Here is a 26592-nt window from a genome sequence, read left to right as displayed (position 1 = left end):
AAAAGGAGGATATTATTTGAATTGAGAGAATGTACAACATTCTAAATCTTGCTAAATATTTCTTCAAATGGATCTTAATGTAAAACTTTGGTTCAACATTTAAACGGTAGCCTTTAATACGACGCTTAGCGGAATACATCCCACAGTATGAAAAATAAGAGCATGTTATTGTATAACAATACCAAGGTCTATATAAGGTCTTCTTGGCCGACCTTATATGGGCCATGGACTATACGAAAACGAATTCGAAAACGTCCCTAATCAACATAATGGTTTTAGACCCTAGGTCTCTTTGGACCAAATCCGTTTCAGGACATTTGAAGTTGATCTAGCGATGTCCGTCTGTCTGGCTGGCCTGTGCGCACGATAACTCTCGAAGGGAGTATCCGATTTGGTGCAAACTTGGTACATCCTAATATTATTATAAAACATGCTGGTATAAATGTTGGGATATGAGAAATTTCAAGAAAATTGGATGCTTATTTGGTATTTTATTAAAATTATAAATATTCAAAATGTGGACCATTTGTTGGGGCCGATATTGCATATTTTCACCCCTGGCATAACATTGACTCTAATATTGCCTCTCCAAAGTAGTTTGACAATAATATTACGATGTACTAACTTTGGGTCGAATCGGATACTCCCTTCAAGAGTTATCGCGCGCACGAGCCAGACAGACTGACGAGCACGCCTAAATATGGACAGATTCATCTTGAAACAGTCATCTTAATATAACACAAGTGGGCCCTTCTTTTCCACGTATCACATATTTTGTGGTTTTTGAATGCCTGTTAAGAACACGTTCTTGGGAATTTTACCAGAATTCGTAAAAAAATAATTCAATAGGAGTGGGGCTGGTCAAAAAAAAAAATTTCCTTCCTATTAAAAAAAAAACACAACGCTCTTGAATTAACCATAACGTTTTATTTAACTTCACAAAACAATTAATTTTACAAATATCGCGTTTTCATGAATGAATATCTTCCGTTAAAAATAACAAATTTCATTAAAAATAACAATAACAAAACAAAAAATTCTTTTCATAACAAGTTTTGTGTCTATGGCTACTGACGTTTGTCATCGTGTGACATTATTAGCCGTACGTAGAGAGTTGTATTTTCTTTGATTTTTTAACTTTGCCCTACCTTGATATCATTGTACCATGGTAAACACTAATTATCAATTTTTGTAAAGCCAGACGCTGAAAATACGCTTTAGTCATTAAAACAAAACATTATAGTTTTAAGTATTTCTTTCTTCACTTCAAAATTGTAAATTTTCGTGTTAAAAAAAAAAAACTCAATAAAAATTTGAATTTGAATTTTTACTACGATAACGGATTTCCCAATTATGATATCGAAAAAAAAATGAAAAAGTAGTAGATTCTTACAGGTTTTATACCTTACTCCTTGAAAAATAGGGTATATTATCTTCGTCGTTCCGTTTGTAACATCCCTAAATATTTGTCGTAGACTCCATAAAGTATACATATTCATGATCAGCATAAAATTCTAAGTCGATTGAACGATGTCCGTCTGTCTGTCTGTTGAAATCACGATACAGCCTACATTACTTCACGTAGAGCTTCAAAAATTTCGGTTCATATTTGGTATAGGTTCGTTTTGGTATAGCCGCCATATAACCGTACCTCCCGATATTCTGTATTTTGAAGATTTTCGCCACATTTTTCGACGGATTTGTCTAAAAATTAGTGTTTGTAGTTTGTAATGGGTTTTAGCGCCAGTGGTGGAACATAATATGTATAGATCCACGATTCGGCATGTCCCCCATATAACGGTACCTCCCAATATTCGGTATTTTGATGATTTTTACAAAAATTTTTCACGGATTTGTCTAAAATTATTATTTATAGTTTGTAATGGGTTCTAGTGCCATTTGCGGAACATAATATATATAGGTCCACTTTTCGGTATAGCCCCCATATAACGGTACCTCCCGATATTCGATATTTCGATAATGTTTGCCACATTTTTCCACGGATTTGCCTAAAAATTGGTATTTTTGTTCATAACGGCGGCAGAACTTTGAATATTTAGGTCCACGATTTCAACTGATATTCGGTATTTTGATAATCCTAGTCACATTTACCCACTAAATTGATTCAAATTTGTTATTTAAGAAGATTTGGTAGATTACAATCATTGAAGTATAAAACTGTCTATAGAGGTTTCCGATTTGGTATGGCGTCCATATAAAGGCCTAACCCACTTTATGTTTTTTGAAAAGTTTAACAGCATGGAACACGTTTGAATTCAGATACTTTTATATAAAAATGTTTTCTTTACCCAATGATGGAGGGTATTAAAAGTTCGGCCCGGCCGAATTTAATGTTTTTTACTTGTTTCCTCTACGAAACTTGAAGTACTCTTTGCAGTACAGTCAGTTATTTATCTATCATTTTTATTTTGAATGTTAAGGTGAGAATAAAACGCTTCTTTGACTGACTTAAGTCGTAGACTGGCTTCTTCTTAGAAGAACAAAGGAGATTCAGGTTGAATTAGTTCGATTTTGGCCCTACTCTCCTTTTTTTCGAAGAAGCCAGACGATGACTTAAGCCACTCAAAAATCCGTTTTATTCTCACCTTAACATTCAAAATAAAAATGATAGATAAATAACTGACTATACTGCAATGAGTACTTCAAGTTTCTCCAAAATCATAAGAAAATAAATCAACAATCTCTGCTTTGGGTTGCGGCTTAAAAGCTAATAAAAATTTGTTGGAATTTTAAAATTTGATATGTTAACAGAATATTTGCAGTGATAAAGGTAAATTTTATTGTATTCAGGATTTTTTTATTGGCTTCGTACCACTGTGCATGGGTCGAACAAAGAATGGAGACTGAGGCAAGTGCAGTGGAAACTCCATATCATAGCGCCCAATTAACGGCACCTACTGTTTTTTGGCATTTCGGAGGTTTTGTCCCAATTTCCTCCAAATCAGCTGAAATTTGATATTGCGGTTTCTAAATGTTAAAGTCTCCCAAAAAATATTTAATATAGAAACTTTCAGATTTTATATAATTATATATTTTATATAATCGTATTACATCATCATTCTAAGCATTTTATATATTTTTTTTAATTAAAAAACTGAAAAACGTTATAAACATAAACTAACAATTGACTAGAATTATATATAATATGTTCCATGAAACAGGAACTATTGCTATCGCTGTTCCGTTGAATTTACATTAAGACGATCTCTTAAAATAGTGCGTATCGTTTCCTCCTTTTGTGCCAATTTCTTTTCCATTTTATCGATCTCTTGCAGATGGCGTGCGTGTAACCCCCGAACTTGAGACTCTTTGTGTTTGACAATGGTTTCCAAACGTTTGAGAGCATCCCATGTACTTTGCAAATTTGCCTGACCCTCTTCCAGTTTTTGAGCCCACTGTAACGCTATACGCAGACGTGCTCGCAGACGATCACGTGATCTTTTCACTTTCTCCGTGCTGCGTTGAAGTGAAACATTGCGTTTGCGCAACTCTTCCGTCTGAGCTGAGTGTTGTTCCAGTTCTTGTTTTAATTTTGAATTTTCATCTCTCAGTTTTTGCACTTGATGATCGACGCCAGCATGTCGTTCGGTTAACTCACCAATTGTTCGCTCCAGCGAATATTTCTCTTTACTGTGTTGTTGTCGTAGTTGTTCCAAGAGTTCTTTGCATTCTTTGAGGGAATTTGCAATGGTATCTTGGGGAAGGGCAGCTATACTTTTTAGAGACACCAATTCGGCTTTACATCTTGTGTAGGCATTTTGTAAATGTTCCATGTCCAGGACCAATGTTTGTATTTTCTGCTCATAACAATGCATTACTTCCACAAGTTTCTCTTTGGCCAAATCGGTTTTGCGCGTTTGGGCTTCAGCCTTTTGCCGGCAAATATCTAGCTGGGCCTGAAGTCGTGCACGTTCTTCACGCCAATTGCCGCCATCTCTTTTAAGCGAGTCCACCTGTTGCTGTAGCCGATTATTCTCCTCCAAAACGGTTTTCAATTCGCCGGTAAAGTGTTCAAATTCTTGAGTATATTGCTGGATTAAATCTTCTTTGTCTCGTATCATTTCATCATACGACTGTAAAAGAGGCGCCAATGTATGATTGCGTATTGGCTCCTCTTGCCACTGAGAAATGGAAGAAGATTTCGTTGGATCGGAGGTGGTTACAGTCTTTGCAGTTTCCTCGGAAGCTAATTTCGTTTGGCGCAGTGCATCTTGATAACGTTCAATTTGTACATTTAAACGGTAGACTAGGGTCTTCATCATATTTACATCGGCAGACAATAAACGATTATCCTCTTCACTTTTCCTCAGATCGTTTTCCAGACGTTGACATTTGTCACAATTGGCTATTTGTTGTTGTAAATGGGATATGTGTTGTTGCAGCGTTTTGGCCTCGTTGAGAAGACGTTGATTTTCATCGGCAAATTGTTCATTAAATTTATGCACTGTTGCCAAACGTTGAAGGAGTTTTTCCATTTGTTGATCCTTTGACTGGAGCTTGAAAAAAGGAGGATATTATTTGAATTGAGAGAATGTACAACATTCTAAATCTTGCTAAATATTTCTTCAAATGGATCTTAATGTAAAACTTTGGTTCAACATTTAAACGGTAGCCTTTAATACGACGCTTAGCGGAATACATCCCACAGTATGAAAAATAAGAGCATGTTATTGTATAACAATACCAAGGTCTATATAAGGTCTTCTTGGCCGACCTTATATGGGCCATGGACTATACGAAAACGAATTCGAAAACGTCCCTAATCAACATAATGGTTTTAGACCCTAGGTCTCTTTGGACCAAATCCGTTTCAGGACATTTGAAGTTGATCTAGCGATGTCCGTCTGTCTGGCTGGCCTGTGCGCACGATAACTCTCGAAGGGAGTATCCGATTTGGTGCAAACTTGGTACATCCTAATATTATTATAAAACATAGATTGGATTCGGAGATAAGCTTCGGTCCATTCCTTCTGGTACCTCCCCCAAAAAAGGTCGAAATTTTGAATAAATATATCCCTTATAAAATGTGATGTAAGAGTCCGATTATCTACAAATTACATACATCACAATGTTTATTAACCCGAGGTCTGGTGTGAAGATGGAATATACCTCCTCCACAAACGACCAAAATTTTGAATATTTATGAAGCTAATAAGACGCGAAATTAATATCCTATTCTATTCAGACTTGGCACAGCTCAATATTTCTATCAACAGAAGATGGTTATAAAGTTATAAAGATTGTAGAGATCAAATCATTCCTTCTGGTACCTCCCCCACAAACGGTCAAAGTTTTGAATAACAAAAACAATTATTAAATCCAAAATAAGCATCCGGTTCTCTTCAAATTTTACACATGCCATTATTTCTACTAGCACAAGATCTGCTGTGAGGTTGGGATGTATCGGCCCAGTCCTTCTGGTGCCTCCCCCCACAAAGATTCAAAATTTTGAACATCCATGAAGCTCAAAAAACGTAAAATTTCCATCCGATTTCATTCTCATCTCAATATTTTTATCAACGCAAGATCTGTTTCAAAGATGGCAGAGATCGGACCATTTCTTCTGGTACCTCCAACACCAGGGGTAAACATTTTTAATAAACAAAAGGGTGACAATATCCGAAAATAAGCATCAGATTCTCTTCAAGTTTCACACAAGAAATTATTTTTACTAACACAAGATCTGTTGTGGGATATATCGACGCACTCTTTGTGATACTTCCCCCACAAAGGGTTCAACATTTTGAAACACAAAATGCGAAATAAGCACCCAACTCTATTCAAATTTCACACATCCAAACATATTTTCTAACGCAAAATCTGTTGTGAAGATGATAGATATCTCCCAACCCCTTCAGTTACTTCAACCACAAAGGGTCACAATTTCTAATATTTATATTTGCATAATTGTGAAATAAGTCGGTGATTCTATACAACTTTCTCTACATAAATATTTCCCTTAGCTAGAAATCTGATATGAATACATAATTAATCGGAATTTATGATATCGTATAAAATTGGATACAAATGTTCTATTTCCTATATCGGTCTCCTATATCTGGTAACTCATGCATATTTCCACATTTCCCAAAACTTTGGAAAATATCTCAAAAAAATAATGGAAGTAGACGATATTGTCCAAATCTGGCACGTTGTAATATTTTTATCAGTCTTAGGTCAGATACGAATTGATCAAATTGGCCATCTTCAACAACATTTGGAATGTTGTTTTTCTTAAGCACTCATCATACAAAAACATGTACCAGGTAAAATCAATCTACAATATCAGTCTTGCTTGAAAATCCAGTATAACTCCCTTTGACATACTAGCATCCAAGCAAAATTCGATCATATACACCAAAATGCATCCTATTTTGGCTGATATTACACATTAGGTTTATAAAAAACAGGAAATCATGTTCAAAAGAGTTCGCCTTTAAGCAAAACAAAAGAACTGTGCAAAGTTTCATCCTAATTGGGCAATAATTACTGTACTTTGTTTACAACATTATATGGAGAGACGGATGGACATGTAAAAATCGACTTAGAATGAGATTCCATGTAAATCATTATATGGACCTTGTATCTATCTTGTCTTCTTTTGACTGTTTTATTAAAACACAGCAGAGGGTCTATACAAATCTCCACGAATCAAAAAATATTATAGGTTGTCCACTCAATGTAATGAACACTGAAACCATTGCAACTCCCTGGGAAAAACCATGGCTGGAGCAGATGCCAAACACTTCATAAGTGTGCTCGTAACTTACCAAATCATGAAAATAGCTAACATGTTTCACATTTTTATTTGGCCTATCACCACCTCCGGTGTTTTCCTTTCCTGCTGTCGTCAGTCTTTCCTGTGGCTTGCATTCAGCACTCTGGGAGCGTCGTGTAAAATTTCCTGACAATGTTTGTAATTGTTTTTCTCTTGAGCGTTTCTTGTAAACAGCTTTACGATGATTCTCCTCCATTTGTCGCTGTTCATTATCCGATTGATCCAAATCGGTTATGATAACATTACGGCGTGTGGTATTTGTTGACATTCTATATTTAAGCAAAAGATTTTATATTTTTTATTTATAAATATGTTTTCCTTTATTGTTGTCTATATAAACTGATTGTGTCAGGAAGGGTGGTGGATTAAAAGTTCTAAAATTCAACGTTGTCATGGCAATGGATTCGACTAGATATTGGCGCGTTAACGGAAAATAGGGATGTCATTGGGGAAAAAAGGTAATTTTCTTCTGTTTGGAAGTAGAATAGAAAATACAGGAACTATTCCCCTTGTCTGATATGTTAATTAGGATTCGAGAAAAAAGTATGAACAATTGTGGAAAATTCCTTAATTATCCTTTTGGTTAGCACCTAACATTGTCACAAAAGGGGTATTTACCTCTGAAATCGAAATGGTTTCGTCACTTGACATCCCTAAACTAAATGTTAGGACAAGGGTTGCTACTGTGGGGAAGAGGTTTGCCTGGTACGGTTTAAATTTAACCAAAAGTAGACACATGCGAACAGCGGCAAGTTAAAACTTCTAATTTGCCTTGAATTTGTTTAGATGTTTAAAGAATTCTGAACGTATTAGTTAATTGACTTTTATTTGGAATTATTCGAACCTTAACTCTACTAAAACATGATTTAGGATGAACACAATGGACCAGTAGGTCTCCGAAGATTGTTTGAAATTTTTATTTTAATTTAATTTTTAATTCTTTGAATATCCTTCACCATTTGGAAAAAAAATTTGAAAATTTTCGAAAAAAAAAATAAATTAAATCCGTTAAAATTTCTGTTAAAATCTTAAAAATACCGAATATAGTCGTTATATTGGGGTCTATACGAATACGTGGTCCTGCATAGATTGGCATAGACTGTAGTTCCCATTACGAACTCTAATAATAAACAGCTCCGGTGAATAATGTCGCTAAAAAAATCAATGGGAGGTACCGTTATATGGAGGCTATACGAAGACGTGGGTCTGGATACGCAATATTTTGTAAAAGTCTGTAGAGCCCATTACGAATTCTAAATACGAAATTTGAAACAGCTTCGGCGAATAATGTCCCTAATATCGTCAAAATATCGAATATCGGGGGGTTGTATGTGGGCTATACCATATAGTGGACCTACAGGGTGGGATAAAAAAACTCAACAAAGCCAAACGTCATAATCTTTACATTTTTTTAAAATTTTATTGAATGAAAGCAAAAAATGTCGGAAATAGCATCAAATTTTAGAATAAGTTTAGATTTGTTCGAATTGGTCACCTTTGGCACGAATTATAGCCTTAAAATGCCCGCTGCTCAAATATTGATCTGCGGTATTTTGGCCCATTCCCGTCGAAACGCTTGCTTGAGGTGATCGACACTTTGGTATTTTTTAGTGTCAGCCGTGCTTTCAAAAATACTCCAGATACAGTAGTCCAACGGATTGGTATTCGGAGATTTTGGTTGTCATTGTGCGCTGGAAATGAAGCGAGGATGGTGCTGATCCTGTTGGTTGTACACTCCAACAGGTCTGCGGCCAAAATGTTTGCGTGCCAAAGGCTTTAATACACCCTCCAGAATATTTTCGCGATAATATTCGGCATTTATTCTGATGCCACGGTCGATTAATACTAGCGAAGAGCGACCATCGGCTGTTATGGCGGCCCACACCATCACCTTGCCCGGCGCTTGACTTCTGGTGGCCAACCGAAGGTTCAGCTGACCTCTTTGGCAAGAAAACACGATCATTTTGTTTGTTACAAACTACTGGACAACGAATGTTTTCTCATCGGAGAAAACCAAATTCGTACCAAATTTTATACGCATGTAAATAATATAATGAGCTGTCACTGGAATAATTTTTACAACTTTCGGACGAGTGGCTTAGAAATGACAGCAATCTGAAGTTGGTTGCAGTTTTATTACTTCTCACCCTGTACTTATATTTTAATTCAGTTAGTCTTAATTTAGACTTATTCTCCTTTGAGTCTCCATTAGGATTGATTTTTGATCAGTCACATCTCCAACATCTAAAAACAATTCCAACCTCTACGAAAACATGAACAGATATAGCTTTTTTAACGCCAACGATTTTAGAAGTGATCGAAATCTGCAATTCTCATACATATGTTACTTAGGATCCTTTTGTCTTCAACAATGTTATATATAAAGATTCATCTTGACAACCTACAACTATCTACTGTCATAAGATTATTACCATGCCTGAAAATGTTCACCTACCGATTGGCGGCAGCACAGTGTATCTATAATTTTATGCCATTCTATTAGACATTTTTCTTTTATTGTCTTGATTTAGGTTTTTGTTTAAACCATACTCTTAAATCTCTCCAAATCATTACTCAATAATTAGTTTGTTTTTATTGTTTTATTTATCCATTATAACAAAACAATTTTGTTTTTTTAAAAAAGAATTAATTTCGATTTTAGATTTTAGAAGTGCAGTGTAAGGAGAACATTTTAAAACTCCTTTTTTTCTTGTTATTTTTGTTTTCATTCATTATTTTCGTTTTATGGTTTTTCCTTGTTTGTGTTTTTTTTTATTTTTATAAAAATCATCATCATCAAAACATAATCTTGTTAAATACATACATACTCTACAAATATAGTAAGTAATATTATTTAAAAAAAAAATTATAGCATTAAAAAATAATAATTAAAATGACATAAAATAATTTACATTGGTATCAAAAACTGATTAGAATAGTAACTTATACATTAACCAACAGATGGTGTTAGAATCAACTTGCCAATGACTATCTCAGACAAACGCTTTAACATAGCTACCATTAGAAACTGTATAGATTCCCTTAGTTTGTAGCTTTCTTGTACACGACGAAGACCTTAAAATTTTTAGTGGGGAGTGTCGTGGTGGTGTTTTCTCGGTTGTAAAATATAATGAACACCCCAGAGTTCAGTGCTGCTAGTTTATGGGAAAATTGATTTGTAAATTAACAAATTGAGAAAATCTTTCCAAAACGGCTGGATAAACCGTGCGCATTAACTGCTGATAGCCTTCATCTCCAAGTTGGGTGCGTAAATTTCCCAACTGCCATTCGATGTATTGCGGTAAAGCAATCTTATGTACGGGATCCTTTAGAGACAACTGCCGACAACGATCATAGTGATAGGTTTTATAATCAAAATCATCCATAGTACAGTAACTACTGGTATCCAAATCATATTCATCGGCAAACACCAACGAATCACAATATTTAATGGGTTTATTTTCTTGTGGGGCATTGGGATCATCGGTCAGTGACTGCTGACCATCGTCATCTTCACGCATCACCTCGAACAGAGCATCACCAATATTCTGCATAATGGCGGGAAAACGTTCCAACAGTATGGGATTATTGGAAAATATCGATAAAAAGGCCAGGGAGAATAGCTTGATTTTCTCTAACTCGGTGACCAAAGGCATTTTCGTGATCCACACATCTAGAATGGTTTCCAAGGCATTTGGTTGCTGCAACTCCTGTATGACTTCCATGAAAACTTGTTGACTTATGAGCAAGACACGGGCTACCATTGTCAGGTACATGCCCATAAGCATGGGGAAGTCTTTATTGCTATACACTTGTCGAAAGATATAGGGCAGAACTGGTCTCACCAGTTCCAGGCCATTTGTTGTGTCCGTTTTTAAGCAGATTTCTAATACTTTTACCATAAGTATTATACCCTCGGGACGTATGTCGTCAAACATACGATTACAAAAGTCAACAAATGAACGTCCATATCGTTCCAAATAGGCATTGGCATCGAGCAATATATAGGCCTGTATTAACACCAATACAGTTCGAAGATTTTCCGATGACATTTCAATTATTGGCATTATATTTCGACATAGATCGATGAGTGGTGCCGAAATGCTTGTGGAATTTTCGACAACAGCTACCCATAGGGATAGGCCTTCTTCGATGAGATAAATGTGAGAGGGTTCCTGGAAAGTAAAATGAAATGAAGAATTATTTGGTTAGATTCAGAGCTAAAGGACAATAGAAAAAGAATTCGAAAAGCAATATCGACGAATATTATGGGAGAAGGCGCTGTGTAGGGTAATATCCCTACTCTCATGTACCATAAGGAGCTACAGCAGTGTTGAAAGATTTTCATCGATTGATTTGAACTTCGATAAGTATATTTGAACCTTGCTTTTTTTGATTCAAATCAAACCATTGCGATCTGATGATAACATTCATGACATTTGCAAGGCCAGACCACTACTGATGGGTATTTTTCCACAATGAATAAGTATCACTCTACGAAAGAGGTGCGTAAGTGTTCAAATAACTAAACTATTGATGTAAATCTTTGTGCGAGACTGAATTTGCTGACTCATCTGTATTTATAGACTAAACTCTAAACCAAAACATTTGATGATGGCATGTTTGAAATTTGCGTCATCAACACTTTAGTAGTGGTTTTCTCAATTTTTCATAGTCTAAATAACAAAAACCAATCAATACAATAAGAATTCTTTGGAAAATATTCTAACCAAACATTTTGATACCAAGGTTTGTTTGATGATTTAAGGATGGGAAACCTTTGTTCCATCGTGTTCATTCTGGGAAGATATAAGAAAATTTGGATATAGGAAAGATATAGAAGCGAGGAAGAGAAGAAATAGTTATAGAGAGAAGTATAGTTAATACGGTAGTCTGCATAGCAAGGGAATGTTCTTAACAAACTTGTGGATGTTGATAGAACCTACAGGATGAGATGAAAAAACCGCAACCAACTTTAGACTGCTGTCACTTCAAAGCCACTCGTCCGACAGCTGTTTAAATTATTCCAGTGACAGCTCATTATATTGTTAACAAGCGTACAAAAGCATTTTGGTGAGAATTTTTCAGAAAAAAAGTATTCGTGATGGAATTCAAGCGTGATAGTGTGATTTCTTTATATTTAACTGGAAAACCACTAGTGGCTATCGTTAGAGCACTCCAGCATTTAAATGTGAATGAATCTTTTGTGTCTCGTACCATCGCTCGTTAGCGTGATACTGGCTGCGTAGCCCGACGTCAAGGAAGTGGTCGGAAGAAAACAGCAACATCAGCAGAAATGGTTCGAAAAGTAAAGAAGCGACTTGATCGAAACCCGTGTCGCAGTAGCCAAAAAATGGCTCGTGAGCTGAACATATCGCAATATTCCATTCGGCAGATATTGAAAAATGAGCTCGGGGTGAAGCCATTGAATTTCCAAAAAGTGCAAGAACTTACACCGCCACAGAAAGAAAATAGACTCAAAAGAGCTAAAGAGTTGCTTCGCATGGCCGAAAGTGGTGAACTTTCGAATTTGGTTTACTCCGATGAGAAAACATTCATTGTCCAGTAGATTGTAAACAAACAAAATGATCGTGTTTACTTGCCAAAGAGGTCAGCTGAAAATGTGCACCTTCGGTTGGCCACCAGAATTCAAGCGCCGGCCATGGTGATGGTGTGGGCCGCCATAACAGTCAATGGTCGATCTCCGCCGATATTAATCGACCATGGCATCAGAATAAATGCCGAATATTATCGCGAAATATTTTAGACTCAGCACCATCGCACTCGGCACGCGCCACCCAAGAATGGTTACAAAACGAGGTTCCTCCGAATACCAATCCGTTGGAATATTGTGTCTGGAGTATTTTGGAAACCAAGGTTGGCAATAAAGAGTCCAACACCTCAAGTAAGCGCTTCGCCAGGAATGGGCCAAAATACCGCAGAGCAATTTTCCAATTCATCAGCCACTTCGGTCCCCACTATGTTGCTATGTTTCATACCTAAGATATGTTATTCCTAGATCGTTTCGTTGTTCTCGAAAGCTCGCCGAACTAACTCTGTTATTATTATTAATGGAAACGAAATTCTATAAGCTATGGACTTTCTCTGGACGTTACGATTTGAGTTGGGCGCGTAACTTAATTTCGTTTTCTCCTAAAATCTAAAATGTAATTTTTTTCTGTATAGACAACCTAATATGCTTGTCTAACAATTTGAGAAAAAAAGCATAAAATAGAAATTTTAAACCTGCTGTCCCGATATGTTTATTCCTAACACATCGATTTAATCTTGCTGATATTTTCCTCATTGGGTTAAAAAAAAAAACATTCAGGTGGTATAATCTCAATGCTGCTAAGTCCCCAGCTCATGGCAGCTTTGACTAAACTTGTTTTTGGGAATGGCATCTTTCTTTAGTCATTGAACAAATATTGTTAATTTTCTGTCGGATTACGTCATTGTTATTGTTGTCATCCCAATTCGTAATCGCCATCACCCTTTCTTACCTGCAGATCGGTACTCAAAGCAATCAAACTATACAAAAATGGACGCATTTTCTCCGGTATGTCACGTATCGCCTTAACAATTTGCTGTAGTGTGCAAATAATGGCACACCTTAGCATGCTGTAGTCTTCACTCTCTTTCCATAGCAGGGGTAAATATGATATTAAACTATCGGCATAGGGTTCAATGTTGTCACTCATTTTCTCGACCAGAGATGACATAATAGCCAACACTTTCATTTTGGTATCACATTCTTTGGCTTCACGCAACAGAATGAAGAGAGCATTAAACGATGGCTCCAAATAGGGTAGGAAGGCTTCGGGAGCAAAATCAAAGTCCGAAATTAGAATCGATAATGTACTGGAGGCTGCCAAACGTATGGACATATCTTCAGCGGGTCGTAGCAGATGTAAGCACGCCTCATAGGCCAGTGGTCGTAGATTGCGTGAGAAATTAACACCAGCCCATTCGCCAAGCAACCAAATAATACGTCTTCTCAAAATACGAAAATTAAGTGCTTCTATTTTCAATTCATTCAACAGTTGGCCACTAAACCATGCATCGAAATCTAGTTCATTGAACAAATGTAGTGATGCCTGCCCCGCCGCATTGTAAATGGCATCTTTGAGCAGAATATCTTTAAGATCGGAGTCAGCCGTCAACTGAATCTGTTGGGCTTTCTGTACATACTTCACAACTTCTGCTGACATTTGAGCTTGATAGTTGGTAACACACACCGAGAATAGCGTCTCAACACAAGGTCTCAAAGCATATTTCCATGTATCACCACCACTATCATCCTGGGCAAACTCTTCGGGATCCTCCAGCCATAAATCCAATTCGATTTGTGTTAATATAAAATAATGTGTTATAATCTTCTCACAAATATAACTCAAGCGCTCCTCCGTAAAGAAAGTCTCCAAGGATGAACGTATTTCCAAATCTTGGCTATTGTCGTTGTCCAAGAATTTATCGATTTTTTGCCAATAGAATGGCGACATAAGTCCTTTCATCAAGTTGATACAGTGTATGGCAAATTGGCGAAAGTTGATGACATTATCGGTGAATATTAGATAAGCACTAACATGGAAGACATGGTCAAAGGTGAACTGCAGGGCCATGGGCACAAAATTCTTAAAGGCCACGGCATGTGTCTCTTGGAATTCCAACAAAGTTTTCATCTGTTTCAAAATTAACTTTTCCAGCAAGCTAACCAAATTTTCATCGGCATTCAATTGGCGCAGTTCGTAACGAACACTCAGGCATTGTTTCAAACGTTCAAACAGTTTCTCCGCGAACTGTAAGCAAACTGGTGAGTTTTGTGGTTTCATATAACCATAAATGGTAAGCTTTCTCAGAATGCGGGTGCACAACACGGCAATTTCCAATGTGGGCTTGGCCAACATCGGTTGGGCATCTTTCAGCTGATGGAAGAACAGTGTGCAATAGGTGTCCCACATTTGATAGATAAATTCATAGATGTTACTGGTCAGTTCTTCGAATACTCTCTTCTCGGCCCAGAGGCGGCGTGATGCCAACGCTTTAATCACATGATGCAGCGTTAAGAGTACCCGTTGTTGTTCTCCGCTTTTAAGTGATTCACAGCCAGCAGTGTTCGAGGCGGAGAATGCTTGTATACGCTTCAACAGCTCAGGCATCAATTGTGGCCAGTCATGGGGACAGTCTATGCGTGCAATACGAGCCATAAGCACCGCTATCTGCAATGAAACCTGGGGAATGGGCTCGTTCGAGAAATGTATCAATAGCAAATCCCGAATTTGCTGTTTTTCCTCCGGTGACAATTCCTGACGCATTCCCTTGCGCCAGTATTTATTTATTCCATTCTTCAAATAAACCACAGCCATCCAACGGACATTGACATCCAGCTGTTGGATAATATTCGGATCGGCTACTGCGGCCAGACACAAACGTGTCAACGTTGGAAAGAACCCTGTCTGTGTTTCCCATTCTACCAGCTGGGCCTCAGCTTTGCGTACCACCTCATGATTGCTATCGGTAGCGGCTCGCAAGGCCTGACATACCATAACTTCTGGTGAGAGAGGCGGTGTTTGCTCCATTATGATGGATGGCAAAATGCTACAAAGTTTGCAAACGAAAGAAGAAAAGAAAAAAGACGAACGTAATGCATCAATAACCGGAAGGTGTGGCTATAACATCAAATATTTCGCACACATTTCACAAAGGACATTACAGTGGAGGCGACTTACATTTTTTCAACATCGGTTATATTGATTGAGCTATTGAAAATGAAAAATTGAAGTAAAATCGTGAGAATGTCAAATTTCTTGACAAAATGCAGAGCTACTCGGCGAACAAGTGGGTATGTTCAGTGCAACAGAGCTGGTAAACAATCGATGGCAGAAGTATCGATATGTTTTCTATTGTGCAAATATCGATTTTCATCTGGTAATCTTAAAAAACGGTTATGTGACAACATGTTTACACGAGCTTTAGATTTGCTTTATTTCTTTCCCAATTGCACATCGGTATAGTTATAAATTCAAGGTGTTCTTAATTTTCGTGTTAAAATCCAATACAATTTTTCTCATAGTGCTCGTTAAGCGACAAAATCTGCACATTTTTTGTATATGCATTGACATTCATTTTTTAAATTTCGTTACAATTAAAATCCAGATTTGCAGCGGTTGCGGAAATAAATATATGTATGTTCCAGAACTGCAAGAATATTTTGAAATAGTATGAAATAAAAAAATGTAAACTGGGTAATTCTTGCAGGATCTGAAACTGAGCAATATATTAAGAAAAAACAACCTTGAGATGATAATTTTCCCCGATTATGTTTTGATTTTGTCTTATCTTGTATCTTGCATGTGTAGCGAAGAGGCGGCTTTTATTGAATGAATAGGTCCATAAATCTTACATTTATCTATTCAACCCGTCCTGACATACCCCAGCTTTTTGTGATAAAATCCAAAGAGGGTACAAGTTTTGAAACAACTGTGAGAGAGTAGATAAGGAAGTCTAGGTGACCTATTATAACGCAATCATAGACTAATGAAAATATAGACGAAGAAATGCTCCCACCGCTTATCATCGAATAATTTCGAATCAGCAGATGTCGTCTATGCCGTTTCAGGAGTATGAGTCAATATATAGAAGTTAAAAATGTTAAAAATATTATAGTACGTTTATATATATGAGTGTTAACCCACTGGATTTGGATTTAAATCCATTACTTTTACTTCAAATAAATCCTCTCAAAGTAGGTTAACCCTACAAAAAGTTCTAACGTAAACATGGCATTACCCACTGTAAGAGATTTATAAACTGTAAATGGTGCATTGGAATAGAAAACTGTCCCATGCATAACGACATCGAAAAATATTCAATAAACCTATTCAAATCTATTCAAAAACTGTTGTTCAAACATCTGTTAGCAACCGATATTGAAATATTTCGTTTCTAAATTTTGATATAAGCAGCATCAGCATCATTAGTCTATAATTTAACATTAATGTGTCATGCCATGATGCCAAACATATCATATAACTTCAAGTGGATACTCCCAGAGATTTGCCAGAAGGAGGAATATCGAGGAGCGTGCGATTGCCCTCTACAGGAAAGAGCTGTGTGGTAGAACGCCATATTTTAACATGGATATATGAGTCAATTGACCGTCCGACTCTCACGTATGGAACGCTCGTTTGGTGACACTCGCTAGGGAAAACATCTTACAAGAGAAACATTGATAAAGCTCAAAGAGCAGTATCTCTTCTGACTAAATGTGCATTTAGAAGCAGATCCCAATCTGCACTGGTCACGCTACTTAACTTAAATTCTTTGAATCTATTTGTAGAGATTAAATGGCAAACATAGAAGGCGGGTCAAAGCCCGTGACTTCATATCACCTAGATGAACTTTGAATCACTGGTTATCCATATACCTAACAGGAACATCTAGAACAGTCCACCTTTTAATGGTATAGCCGTCTATACCGATATTTCAAAGATGGAGAGTGGAGCTGGTGCGGGATTCTTTTACGAAAGTCTGAAGATCAGAAACTTATTCAAACTTAACAACTACTACTGCGTATTCCAGGCAGAGATCAAAAAAGTCATAGATCTGCTGGTAAACAGAAACAGTGAACTGGACCGGACCGGTGACTATATATGTCAAAGACATAGAAGTGTAAAGATAGGACAAGACAGAGTCAAAACATGGCAACCCTGTGAAAATACCTCTGTTGTTACGATATCATAACTACATAGTCACCAATGTTAACTGATTTCAACCGCTAAACCAATATGCAAATTTTTGGAAAGGTCTATGGAATAAAATTTCGAAACCAAAATTTTGGATTTTTCAAATTTTTATTGGTTATTCGTTTCTGTAACTGTGGTTTTTATATTAACATGTCTCTGCCATGAGCTGTTACTCTATGTATTGTAGACACAAACCATTTGCTCAAAATGCATTTTGTCTAGTCTTTACCATTTTAGGTCTTTGTATATGTCGATAGTCAACCGGCCCTGAAAGCAATAAATTGATGTACCATTAAATTTTTGGCAGTTTGCAATTGTAGGAATGCTCTGGAAAAAGTTAATTCGTGCATTAAGCTTTGTTTGGTTCCAGGTGGTTCCAAGTAGATGAATTGGCAAGACGTGCATCCGAGTCAATCGATCTGGGGATCGAAAAATCGGTGAAGCCACACTTGTGTCACTTTTTCCAAGTGAGTCATAAACATCAGGGAAATTTTAACAAAACTGGCTAAATGCCTACCTTCTCTTCATTGTACCATGGTCTAAAGTGGCTAAAGACTACACCTTAATCTCTTCGTGGATCAAATATCATTTCTCTCTATCTTTTTCTTCTTCTGTCTCTCTCGATCTATTTTTCTCTAAATTTTACGATGAACACAATGAACCAGCAGATCTCCGAGTGGGGTGGTTGTTGTATTTCACCGGCAAAATCTTTAATCTAACCTAACTTCAATTTAGCTGGGGACAAAAAATTTTATTATTACAATTGATGCATGAATTCATGGACCAATTCTATGGTCGTCTATCAGGCCCATCCAATTTCTAAATACATTGCAAAAGACAGTACAAATGATAAACCATGGTAAAATTAAGAAGGTAAAGTCATTTCAAATAAGCATTCCCATCTCGGCATTTTCTGTAATTTACCTTGTCAAATTTCACTGCAAAGAAAATATGTTCCCATCTCTGATTTGTGTATGTTCAAAACTCCCGTTTGGGGAGTTTTCCACTCTTACAAATTCGTGGTTTAAATGTTTCCAAAGGGGACGCACAACTCGATGAAGATGTAGAGCCCATTTGTTTTTAAAGGATGAGTGAGAAAGTGAGAAGGCTTTGTTGACCAAATGTGGTAAAAACCTTTTAGTCCTAAAAAACAAATTTAATCTGATTTGCAAAATTTGCTGCAAAACGCTGTCCTTGTGCCATGCACAAACTCGATTGTCTTGTGTGAACGCGGGCTTAAAGAACAACAAGGACAGTCATACGTATTCGCCAGTGTGCACCGTGCTTTTAAACCGATAAATCGTTAGTCGACTTACATATCCCTACTCGTCACAAATCAAAACAAATAAATAAACATCTGTTGCTGTGTTGTCGGCCGTTTTGTTTTGATTCCTTTTGTGTTGTCCGCCTTTCCCTTTTGATTCCATCTTTATTTCGATTTTCTCTCTGTGCTGTCTTTCTTTTCAGTGTTGCCATATTTAATTTAATACCACGTATCTGAGAAGCACAAATATTTCACCCTATTCTTAGAAAAGAAGGCAGAAGATATAGAAATGATTAAGGCTGTAATACTCGTTGGAGGGCCACAAAAAGGTAAATATTCTCCAGTGCCAGACACTCAAAGACATACATTACAAATATTTTGTTGTTTTAGGTACTCGTTTTCGTCCTTTGTCTCTGGACACACCTAAGCCGCTATTTCCAGTAGCCGGACGTCCAATTATTCAGCACCACATAGAGGCATGTTTGCGACTACCGGAACTGAAAGAAATTCTCATCATTGGCTATTATCCACAAACCCAAATGGAGAACTTTGTGGCTGACATGCAGAACTTGTATAGCATAAATATCCGATACTTACAAGAGTTCACCTCATTGGGTACGGCGGGAGGCATGTATCATTTCCGCGATCAAATCAGGGCTGGTAATCCAAAGGCATTCTTTGTTCTAAACGGTGATGTCTGTGCCGATTTCCCACTGCAGGAGCTTTACAACTTTCATCGGCAGTGTCCGGATTCAGCTTTAGTAACAATTATGAGTACAGAAGCAACACGTCAGCAAGCTGTACACTATGGTTGTTTGGTATTTGATCGTGAAACTGGTGCAGTTTCCCATTATGTGGAGAAGCCAAGTTCATATGTATCGACATTTATCAATTGTGGTGTCTATGTCTGTTCCATGGACATATTTGGTAAATTGGCGGAGATATTCCACTCCAGAGTTCAGGAATATAATGGAACAAATTATGTGGGAATTGTTGGCAGCAATGGCAATGGTAAAGATCAGGGTCACATACAGTGGGAGCAGGAGGTCTTGACACCATTGGCCGGTACGGATAAGTTGTATGCAATGCCAGTGCCAAATTGGTGGTCACAATTGAAGACAGCTGGTTCAGCGATTTATGCTAATCGTCATTATTTAGGTAAGACACTGAATTTAGGAAAAAGAATTTTGTAACATATCATGTTGAGAGTTGGGGATACTGCTTCTATATTGATTACAACAAATTAAAAAATATTCTAACTTGCTTCCTAAAATTTGTAAGTCGGGGTGAACAACTACGAAAGCATTTAACCTAAAGAATCCGTTTATACATTCGATTCTCATTTTGAACAATGATTCGTCGTTAGTTACAAATTATTGTTTATCAGGAAAAGGCAAGGCATGGTTGGGAGAACTACGATTTGTCCTGGTATTTACATAGAGTAAATACAATTCTACAGTCTTTCAGCTGATTGATTACTAACTTAATGACGTATATTAGCTTTTATTAAACCAAACATGCCTTACCTAAAACACACAATTATCTACTTGCAGAATTATATAGAAAAACCCACCCAGAGCGTTTGGCAAATGCCGGCGTGAAACAGGCTGAAGGTGATGGAAATCTTATATGTACAATATATCCAGATGTACACATACATCCCAGTGCCACCGTTCATCATACAGCTGTGGTAAGATAAGATAAAAACGAGTTTTCTTTATTGAAAATTTGTGTAATAAAACACATTTTTCTTATTTTAGTTGGGGCCGAATGTTTCAATTGGCCCAGGTGTTTCAATCGGTCCTGGTGTTAGAATACGTGAATCAATTATTTTGGAAAATGCCATTATTAAAGATCACACCTTGATATTACATTCGATTGGTGAGTCATATACGAATGAAGCTAATTAGTTTGTTGTGTACATATTCTTTTATCTTTATTTTAGTTGGCCGTGGTTCAACAATTGGCCAATGGTCACGTGTTGAGGGTACACCCAGCGATCCGGATCCAAATAAACCATTTGCAAAAATGGAAAATCCACCATTGTTTAACAAGGAGGGTAAATTGAATCCCTCAATAACCATTTTAGGTGAGTGATAGTATAAAGTAATATAAATTAACTTCTATGAAATCGGATTGAAGAATCTCTGTAATGTGGAATCTATAGCAAAGAATGAACGCTTTTACAATTTTTTCTATCAACAAAGATTTCTTATATTTAATATGCTTTGGTATTATATGTAGCTTTTTATACCCTCAGCCATATAGCTAGAAAATGTGTATCATTTGATAAGGTCAAAACGTGTCTCATCGAAATAACGATTATAGACCCTATGTCTCTTAAGAGCAAATCCGTTTCAGAAAATTTAGAGTCGATCTAACGATGTCCGTCCGTCTATCTGGCTGCCTGGTAGTATCCGATTTGGTTCAAACTTGGTACATCGTAATATTATTGTCAAACTTAGATCGAGATCGAAGAAGGGAAATATCGGTCGAAATTTTAAAAAAAAAATACTGCACAAAAAGATAATCCGATTTTGTTCCAACTTTGCAAATCGTAATATTTGCATCAGTGCTTCGTCAGGTGCGAAAATGAACAATATCAGTCCACTCCATTAAGTACCGCTCCCACAAAGGATCAACATTTTAAATATTTATAACTGTTATAAAATGTGATGTAAACGTACGATTGTCTTCAAATTACACACATCACAATATTTTTATTAACCCAAGGACTGGTGTGAAGATGGAATATATCGGTCCACTACTTCTGCTACCTCCCCCAAAAGAGTGTCAACATTTTCAATATCCATAAAGGTCATAAAAACATTAACATCCAATTCAATTCAGACTTCACACATTTCAATATTGCTATCAGCACAAGATCTTTTATAAAGATGGTAGAGATCGAACCATTCCTTCTGATATTCCATTCCAAAATGATTATTAAATTCGAAATAAGCATCCGGTTCTATTCATAATTCACACATTCCATCATTTCTACTAACATAAGATCTGCTGTGAACATCGGATGTATCGGTCCACTCCTTCTCCCCCACAAAGGGTCAATATTTTGGATATCCAAGAAGCTCACAAAACGCGAAATTTGCATCCAATTTTATTCAAACATGCATTCCATCAACACAAGACCTGTTATAAAGATGGTAGAGATCGCACCATTTCTTCTGTTACCTCCCCCAAAGAAAGCGAATTTTACACATAGAAACAGTTTTTCTAACACAAGACCTGTTGTAAAAATGATATATATCTATAAACCCCTATTTAGCTGTAAATAATCTCTCAACCAGAAACCTGATAAGTATATGGTGAGATAAAAAAAAAACTGCAACAAAGTCAAACGCTATAATTTTACATTTTTTTTTTAATTTTAGTGAATGAAATCAAAAAATGTAGAAAATAGCATCAAATTTTAGAATAAGTTTAGATTTGTCCGAAGTGGCCGCCTTTGGCACGAATTTTGGCCTTCAAACGGCCAATGAAACCTTTGCACGCTGCTCTGCGGTATTTTGGGCCATTCCCGGCGAATCGCTTGCTTGAGGTGATCGATACTTTGGTATTTCAAGTACCAACCTTGCTTTCTAAAATACTCCACACACAATATTCCAACGGATTGGTATTCGGAAATTTTGGTGGCCATTGTGCACTGCCAATGAAGCGAGGAACCTCATTTTGTAACCATTCTTTGGTGGCGCGTGCTGAGTGTGATGGTGTTGAGTCCTGTTGTAATGTCCAAGGTCTGCGGCCAAAATGTTCGCTTGCCCAAGGTTTTAATACACCCTCTAGAATATTTTCGCGATAATATTCGGCATATGCCACGGTCGATTAATACGAGCGAAGAGCGACCATCGGCTGTTATGGCGGCCCACACCATCACCATGGCCGGCGCTTGAGTTCTGGTGGCCAACCGAAGGTGCACAATTTCAGCTGACCTCTTTAGCTCTTTTGAGTCCATTTTCTTTCTGTTGCGGTAAAAGTTCTCGCACTTTTTGGAATTTCAATGGCTTAACCCCGAGCTCATTTTTTAAATTTTTGCCGAATGGAATATTGCGATATATTCAGCTCACAAGCCATTTTTCGACCACTGCGACGCGGATTTATTAACATTTAAATGCTAATGATAGCCACATATGGTTTTCCAGCCAAATATAAAGTAATCACATATCACGCTTGAATTCTATCACGAATAACTATTTTTCTGAAAAATTCTCACCAAAATGCTTTTGTACGCTTGTAAACAATATAATGAGCTGTCACTGGAATAATTTTAACAGTTGTCGGACGAGTGGAATGACAGCAGTCTGAAGATGGTTACAGTTTTTTCATCTCACCCTGTATATCTGCGAACCTCTGATGGTACCGGAACCACAAAGGGTGATTCTTTACAACTTGATATATCTAAATATTCTCTCAACCAGAAAGCTGAGATGTATATGGAATTTATGATTTCGCATAAAATTAGATATAAACGTTCGATTTTCTTGTAATTTTGCCCATACCAATATTTTTTATTGTATTGGATGAATTGTAAAAATGGAATACTTAGGTTGACTATACATCTGGCACCTCACGCACATTTTAACATTTTCTAAAAATAATAACATATCTCATATAAAGTGAAGGAAATAACCAATATTGTTCAAACCTGGAACGTCGCAATATTTATATCATATTTATTTAGATTCGATACGAAATTGACAATATTGACCCATTCCTTCGGAACCTACTTCATAGAGGTTCAAACATTTGAATAATCATAAAAGAAGTTAAAATATATTTAAATAATAGAACATTGGCTGAGGGTATACATCTGTCGGCAAAACCGACTGATACTTTTTAACTTGTTGATGTAAAGCCGAGTTTTCAAGGGAGGTGACCAAGGTGGACTGTTGTGCATGATAGTTCTGAATGTCGTGGCAAATTCCTTTCATGTTTGTGTCGCAATAAGCTTATTTGAAGCTATTGCAAAGCTTTAACGTAACAACTCAAACTCCGTCTACTGGTAAGGGAATCTCGTTGGCTAAATAAAAAGCTGATAATATGATATAGCTCCGTTCCAGAATGTCCAAGATCGACGAAATACATTTCCATTTTCGACCATTTTTAACATAAAATTGTTCTTATGATCGTGGAATTATTTATACTTGTAGCCAATTTTACGGCAAAACAAAACGAAGGAGTTCTACATTTTAAAGGTTTTTCTAGCCAAATGGGTAAAATTGAAAATAGTAGCATGACTGCCAGCTTCCGATAGGATGATATGTCGATTTTGAAAAACTGTCATATATTTTGAAAATATGTAATCTTTTTGTCATATACAGGTTTGACAAAGGTTCATACTCGTACTCGGAATACGGCCATAATCACATTTTTTCTGCAACTCAACTTTTGGATGTTTAAACTTTCCCTAATCCAACCAAGTTACAATTATGTACCTTCTAAAATGTTACATTTTTCTTTTCTTTGTTCTTTTTTTTAAATAAGAGAAATTTAATTTCGACTTTTCTAAATATATATGTGTGGTAGCATTGTATATAGCCGATTATTCGAAATTACTAAGTTATATTCTGCACATATAAACTCATAATAATTAATCCTCTTTCATGGCTATATTCAAGGTTAGAAAAGTTAAACATGTTCTTTATCAACATTTTTGTTGCGTAGTTGTTTATACATAAAAAATATGGTATTAAAAATTCCTATAATAATTATTAAATTTAAATGCGGGTGTTGCCCTAAATTTTGAATACTTGTTATTCTTTTTTTCAATTTTATGTTAATTTTATAGCATATCGGAATGTAATGTAATATACATTGAATAACACATTAAAAGTGATAAAGTACATATAACTCGTATATGTGTAAAATATCCCAAAAAAATGCAAAGTTGTATAATTTTTAATTAATTATTATTGTTCTCCACTTAAATGACTATTTCCTTGTTTCTTTTTTTTATTTTCAGGATGTTTCGTGCAAGTTCCTTCGGAAAAGATACTTTTAAATAGCATTGTTTTGCCGCACAAAGAGCTGAGTCGTAGTTTTAAAAATGAAATTATATTGTAAAAAGACAACAACTACTATTATTATTATTTTTATTTGCCATTATACCGCTTACACTTATGTTTTGTGTTTATTGTGCACTTTTTTATAGTTCGTTTAATTAAATTTTATAATGTATTGAATATTTTACACAAATAATAAACTTTACCAATAAAAATCATATAATTTCTTGTTTTACTAATTTCTCTTTCGAGATGAGCTCTCCTGTGAAAATTTGAAATGAAGAAGATTTTCTTTATAATTTCCTTCCTTTATAAAAGTTTTTATTTTACATTTGACCGAGTTTTCAAAAGCGGGTTAAGAGAATCCTACTGCTCTACGCAAAATTATTTCCACAGTTTTTATAGCATGCTTTTAGGCGTTTCCAAAATGTTTTAAACGAAATAACGAAACTTTAATAGTGAATTTCTCAGCTTTGCTGATGTGTGTTTACGTATATGAGTGCTGTATGATTTCCGTAAGTATTTAGATTCTAAACCGGGTTTAAAATTAATCCGGTCGTGAGAGTGTTTTTAGAACAAAATAAGGCTTCGGTTAGTTGTTTATGCTTAGAATATGTTTAGACTACAAAATCCACTCGATTTGAAATGCCAACTTCATAGCGTAAATCGTATTCATAAATCCAGTGGATAGTATTTGACATATACGCTAAGAAATTGACATTTAACATTTATTACGTTGTGAAAACTTGTACATTCTGCCATATCTGGAACAGATCAAATATTAGTCATAGAGCAATTACATTTTAATACATATTTAACTTTTATTGCATATTTTTAGGAGATCAATTAACATTTGAATCCCATAATGTCCTCTTTACTTTTAAACTCTATACCATTTTTGTAATCAAAATAGAGGTCGTATTTTTTGGATGTGTGTCAGATACAGTTAAGGTGGTCCACCCAAATTTATATTAAAGCATTCTTAAAGTCAAAAGTCATGCACTCTATATTAATGGCATTTTAAACGAGAGGTCATAAACAACAAGATTCACCTTCGTTAAATTTGTTCTCCAGTCGATTTTAAATTTGAGCCACTCACAACACCTGCAATATGGATCCTGTATCAAATTGAATTCTTACACTGACAATTTCCGACAATTAAATTAAGACCAATTCGACGGGAATAAAGACTAATTCGAAGTATTAGCAAAACAAGCCGCGATATTGTCGACTTTATACTTCGAAACAAAATTCAACCATTTCCCAATCAAATCTTAAACGACTTATGACGTTAATGAGTTTTTTTGACTTTTATAACCTCTAAAGGCTTGATATTATGCGAAATCATAAATTTCGATAAATAACATATTCATATCAGATTTCTGGCTAAGAGAAATATTTAGATGATATTTAGATAGGTACCAGAAGGGGTTCTCAAAAATGTTTGTATGTGTGAAATTTGAAGAGAGTTTGATGCTTAGTTCGCTTTCTTTGAGCGTTTTGATTTTCAAAATCTTTAACCCTATGTGGGGGAGGTACCAGAAGGAATGGTTCGATCTCTAACAACTTTATAACAGTTCTTGTGCTTTAGAAATATTGAAATGTGCCAAGTTTGGGTGGAATCTATGTTAATTTCGCGTTTTATGAACTTCATGGATATTCAAAATGTTGACCCTTTGCGGGGGAGGTACCAGACGAAGCGGACCGATATATTCCATCTTCACACCAGACCTTGGGTTATTAAAAATATTGAGATGTGTGTAA

At 36.1% G+C, this 26592-nt stretch overlaps 3 protein-coding genes across 4 annotated transcripts; 1 reads left to right on the top strand and 2 right to left on the bottom strand.

Moving 5' to 3' along the window:
• Positions 1–3112: 3112 nt before the first annotated feature.
• Positions 3113–7122, bottom strand: LOC101900697 (protein Cep89 homolog). The gene is made up of 2 exons (XM_020039586.2): positions 6792–7122; positions 3113–4517 (listed from the first exon to the last, which is right to left on the bottom strand). The coding sequence occupies exons 1-2, from the start codon at positions 7065–7067 to the stop codon at positions 3192–3194; spliced, it is 1602 nt and encodes a 533-aa protein (XP_019895145.1). The 5' UTR covers positions 7068–7122; the 3' UTR covers positions 3113–3191.
• A 2262-nt stretch (positions 7123–9384) lies between these two features.
• Positions 9385–15636, bottom strand: LOC101899154 (importin-11). The gene is made up of 3 exons (XM_005191415.4): positions 15529–15636; positions 13303–15397; positions 9385–10974 (listed from the first exon to the last, which is right to left on the bottom strand). Exons 2-3 carry the CDS (start codon positions 15376–15378, stop codon positions 9955–9957), a joined length of 3096 nt encoding a protein of 1031 aa, XP_005191472.2. The 5' UTR covers positions 15379–15397; positions 15529–15636; the 3' UTR covers positions 9385–9954.
• Positions 15637–16814: 1178 nt separating this feature from the next.
• LOC101899327 (mannose-1-phosphate guanyltransferase alpha) lies at positions 16815–25051 on the top strand. 2 transcript variants are annotated; one of them, XM_059125002.1, is made up of 7 exons: positions 16815–16909; positions 19048–19137; positions 19199–19966; positions 20362–20498; positions 20569–20689; positions 20754–20897; positions 24789–25051. In XM_059125002.1, the coding sequence occupies exons 2-7, from the start codon at positions 19098–19100 to the stop codon at positions 24887–24889; spliced, it is 1311 nt and encodes a 436-aa protein (XP_058980985.1). In that variant the 5' UTR covers positions 16815–16909; positions 19048–19097; the 3' UTR covers positions 24890–25051. The 2 variants fall into 2 exon arrangements, with proteins under 2 accessions (XP_058980985.1, XP_005191473.2); XM_005191416.4 differs by lacking the exon at positions 16815–16909 and having other exon boundaries at positions 19000–19137.
• Positions 25052–26592: the final 1541 nt, after the last annotated feature.

This window comes from Musca domestica, unplaced genomic scaffold (assembly GCF_030504385.1).
Source record: "Musca domestica strain aabys unplaced genomic scaffold, Musca_domestica.polishedcontigs.V.1.1 31, whole genome shotgun sequence".
NCBI lineage: Eukaryota > Metazoa > Arthropoda > Insecta > Diptera > Muscidae > Musca > Musca domestica.
Note: the sequence above shows the minus strand (reverse complement) of the source record. Positions and strands in the feature narration are given on the sequence as shown.

Coding starts and splice junctions, on each gene's coding strand:
- LOC101900697 (XM_020039586.2), bottom strand. CDS start 7,067: ATGTCAACAAATACCACACGCCGTAATGTTATCATAACCGATTTGGAT. Junction 4,518..6,791: donor TTAGCTATTTTCATGATTTG/GTAAGTTACGAG, acceptor CCTTTTTTCAAG/CTCCAGTCAAAGGATCAACA.
- LOC101899154 (XM_005191415.4), bottom strand. CDS start 15,378: ATGGAGCAAACACCGCCTCTCTCACCAGAAGTTATGGTATGTCAGGCC. Junction 10,975..13,302: donor CTTTGAGTACCGATCTGCAG/GTAAGAAAGGGT, acceptor TTTACTTTCCAG/GAACCCTCTCACATTTATCT.
- LOC101899327 (XM_059125002.1), top strand. CDS start 19,098: ATGATTAAGGCTGTAATACTCGTTGGAGGGCCACAAAAAG. Junction 20,499..20,568: donor CCGTTCATCATACAGCTGTG/GTAAGATAAGAT, acceptor TTCTTATTTTAG/TTGGGGCCGAATGTTTCAAT. Junction 20,898..24,788: donor TCCCTCAATAACCATTTTAG/GTGAGTGATAGT, acceptor TTTTATTTTCAG/GATGTTTCGTGCAAGTTCCT.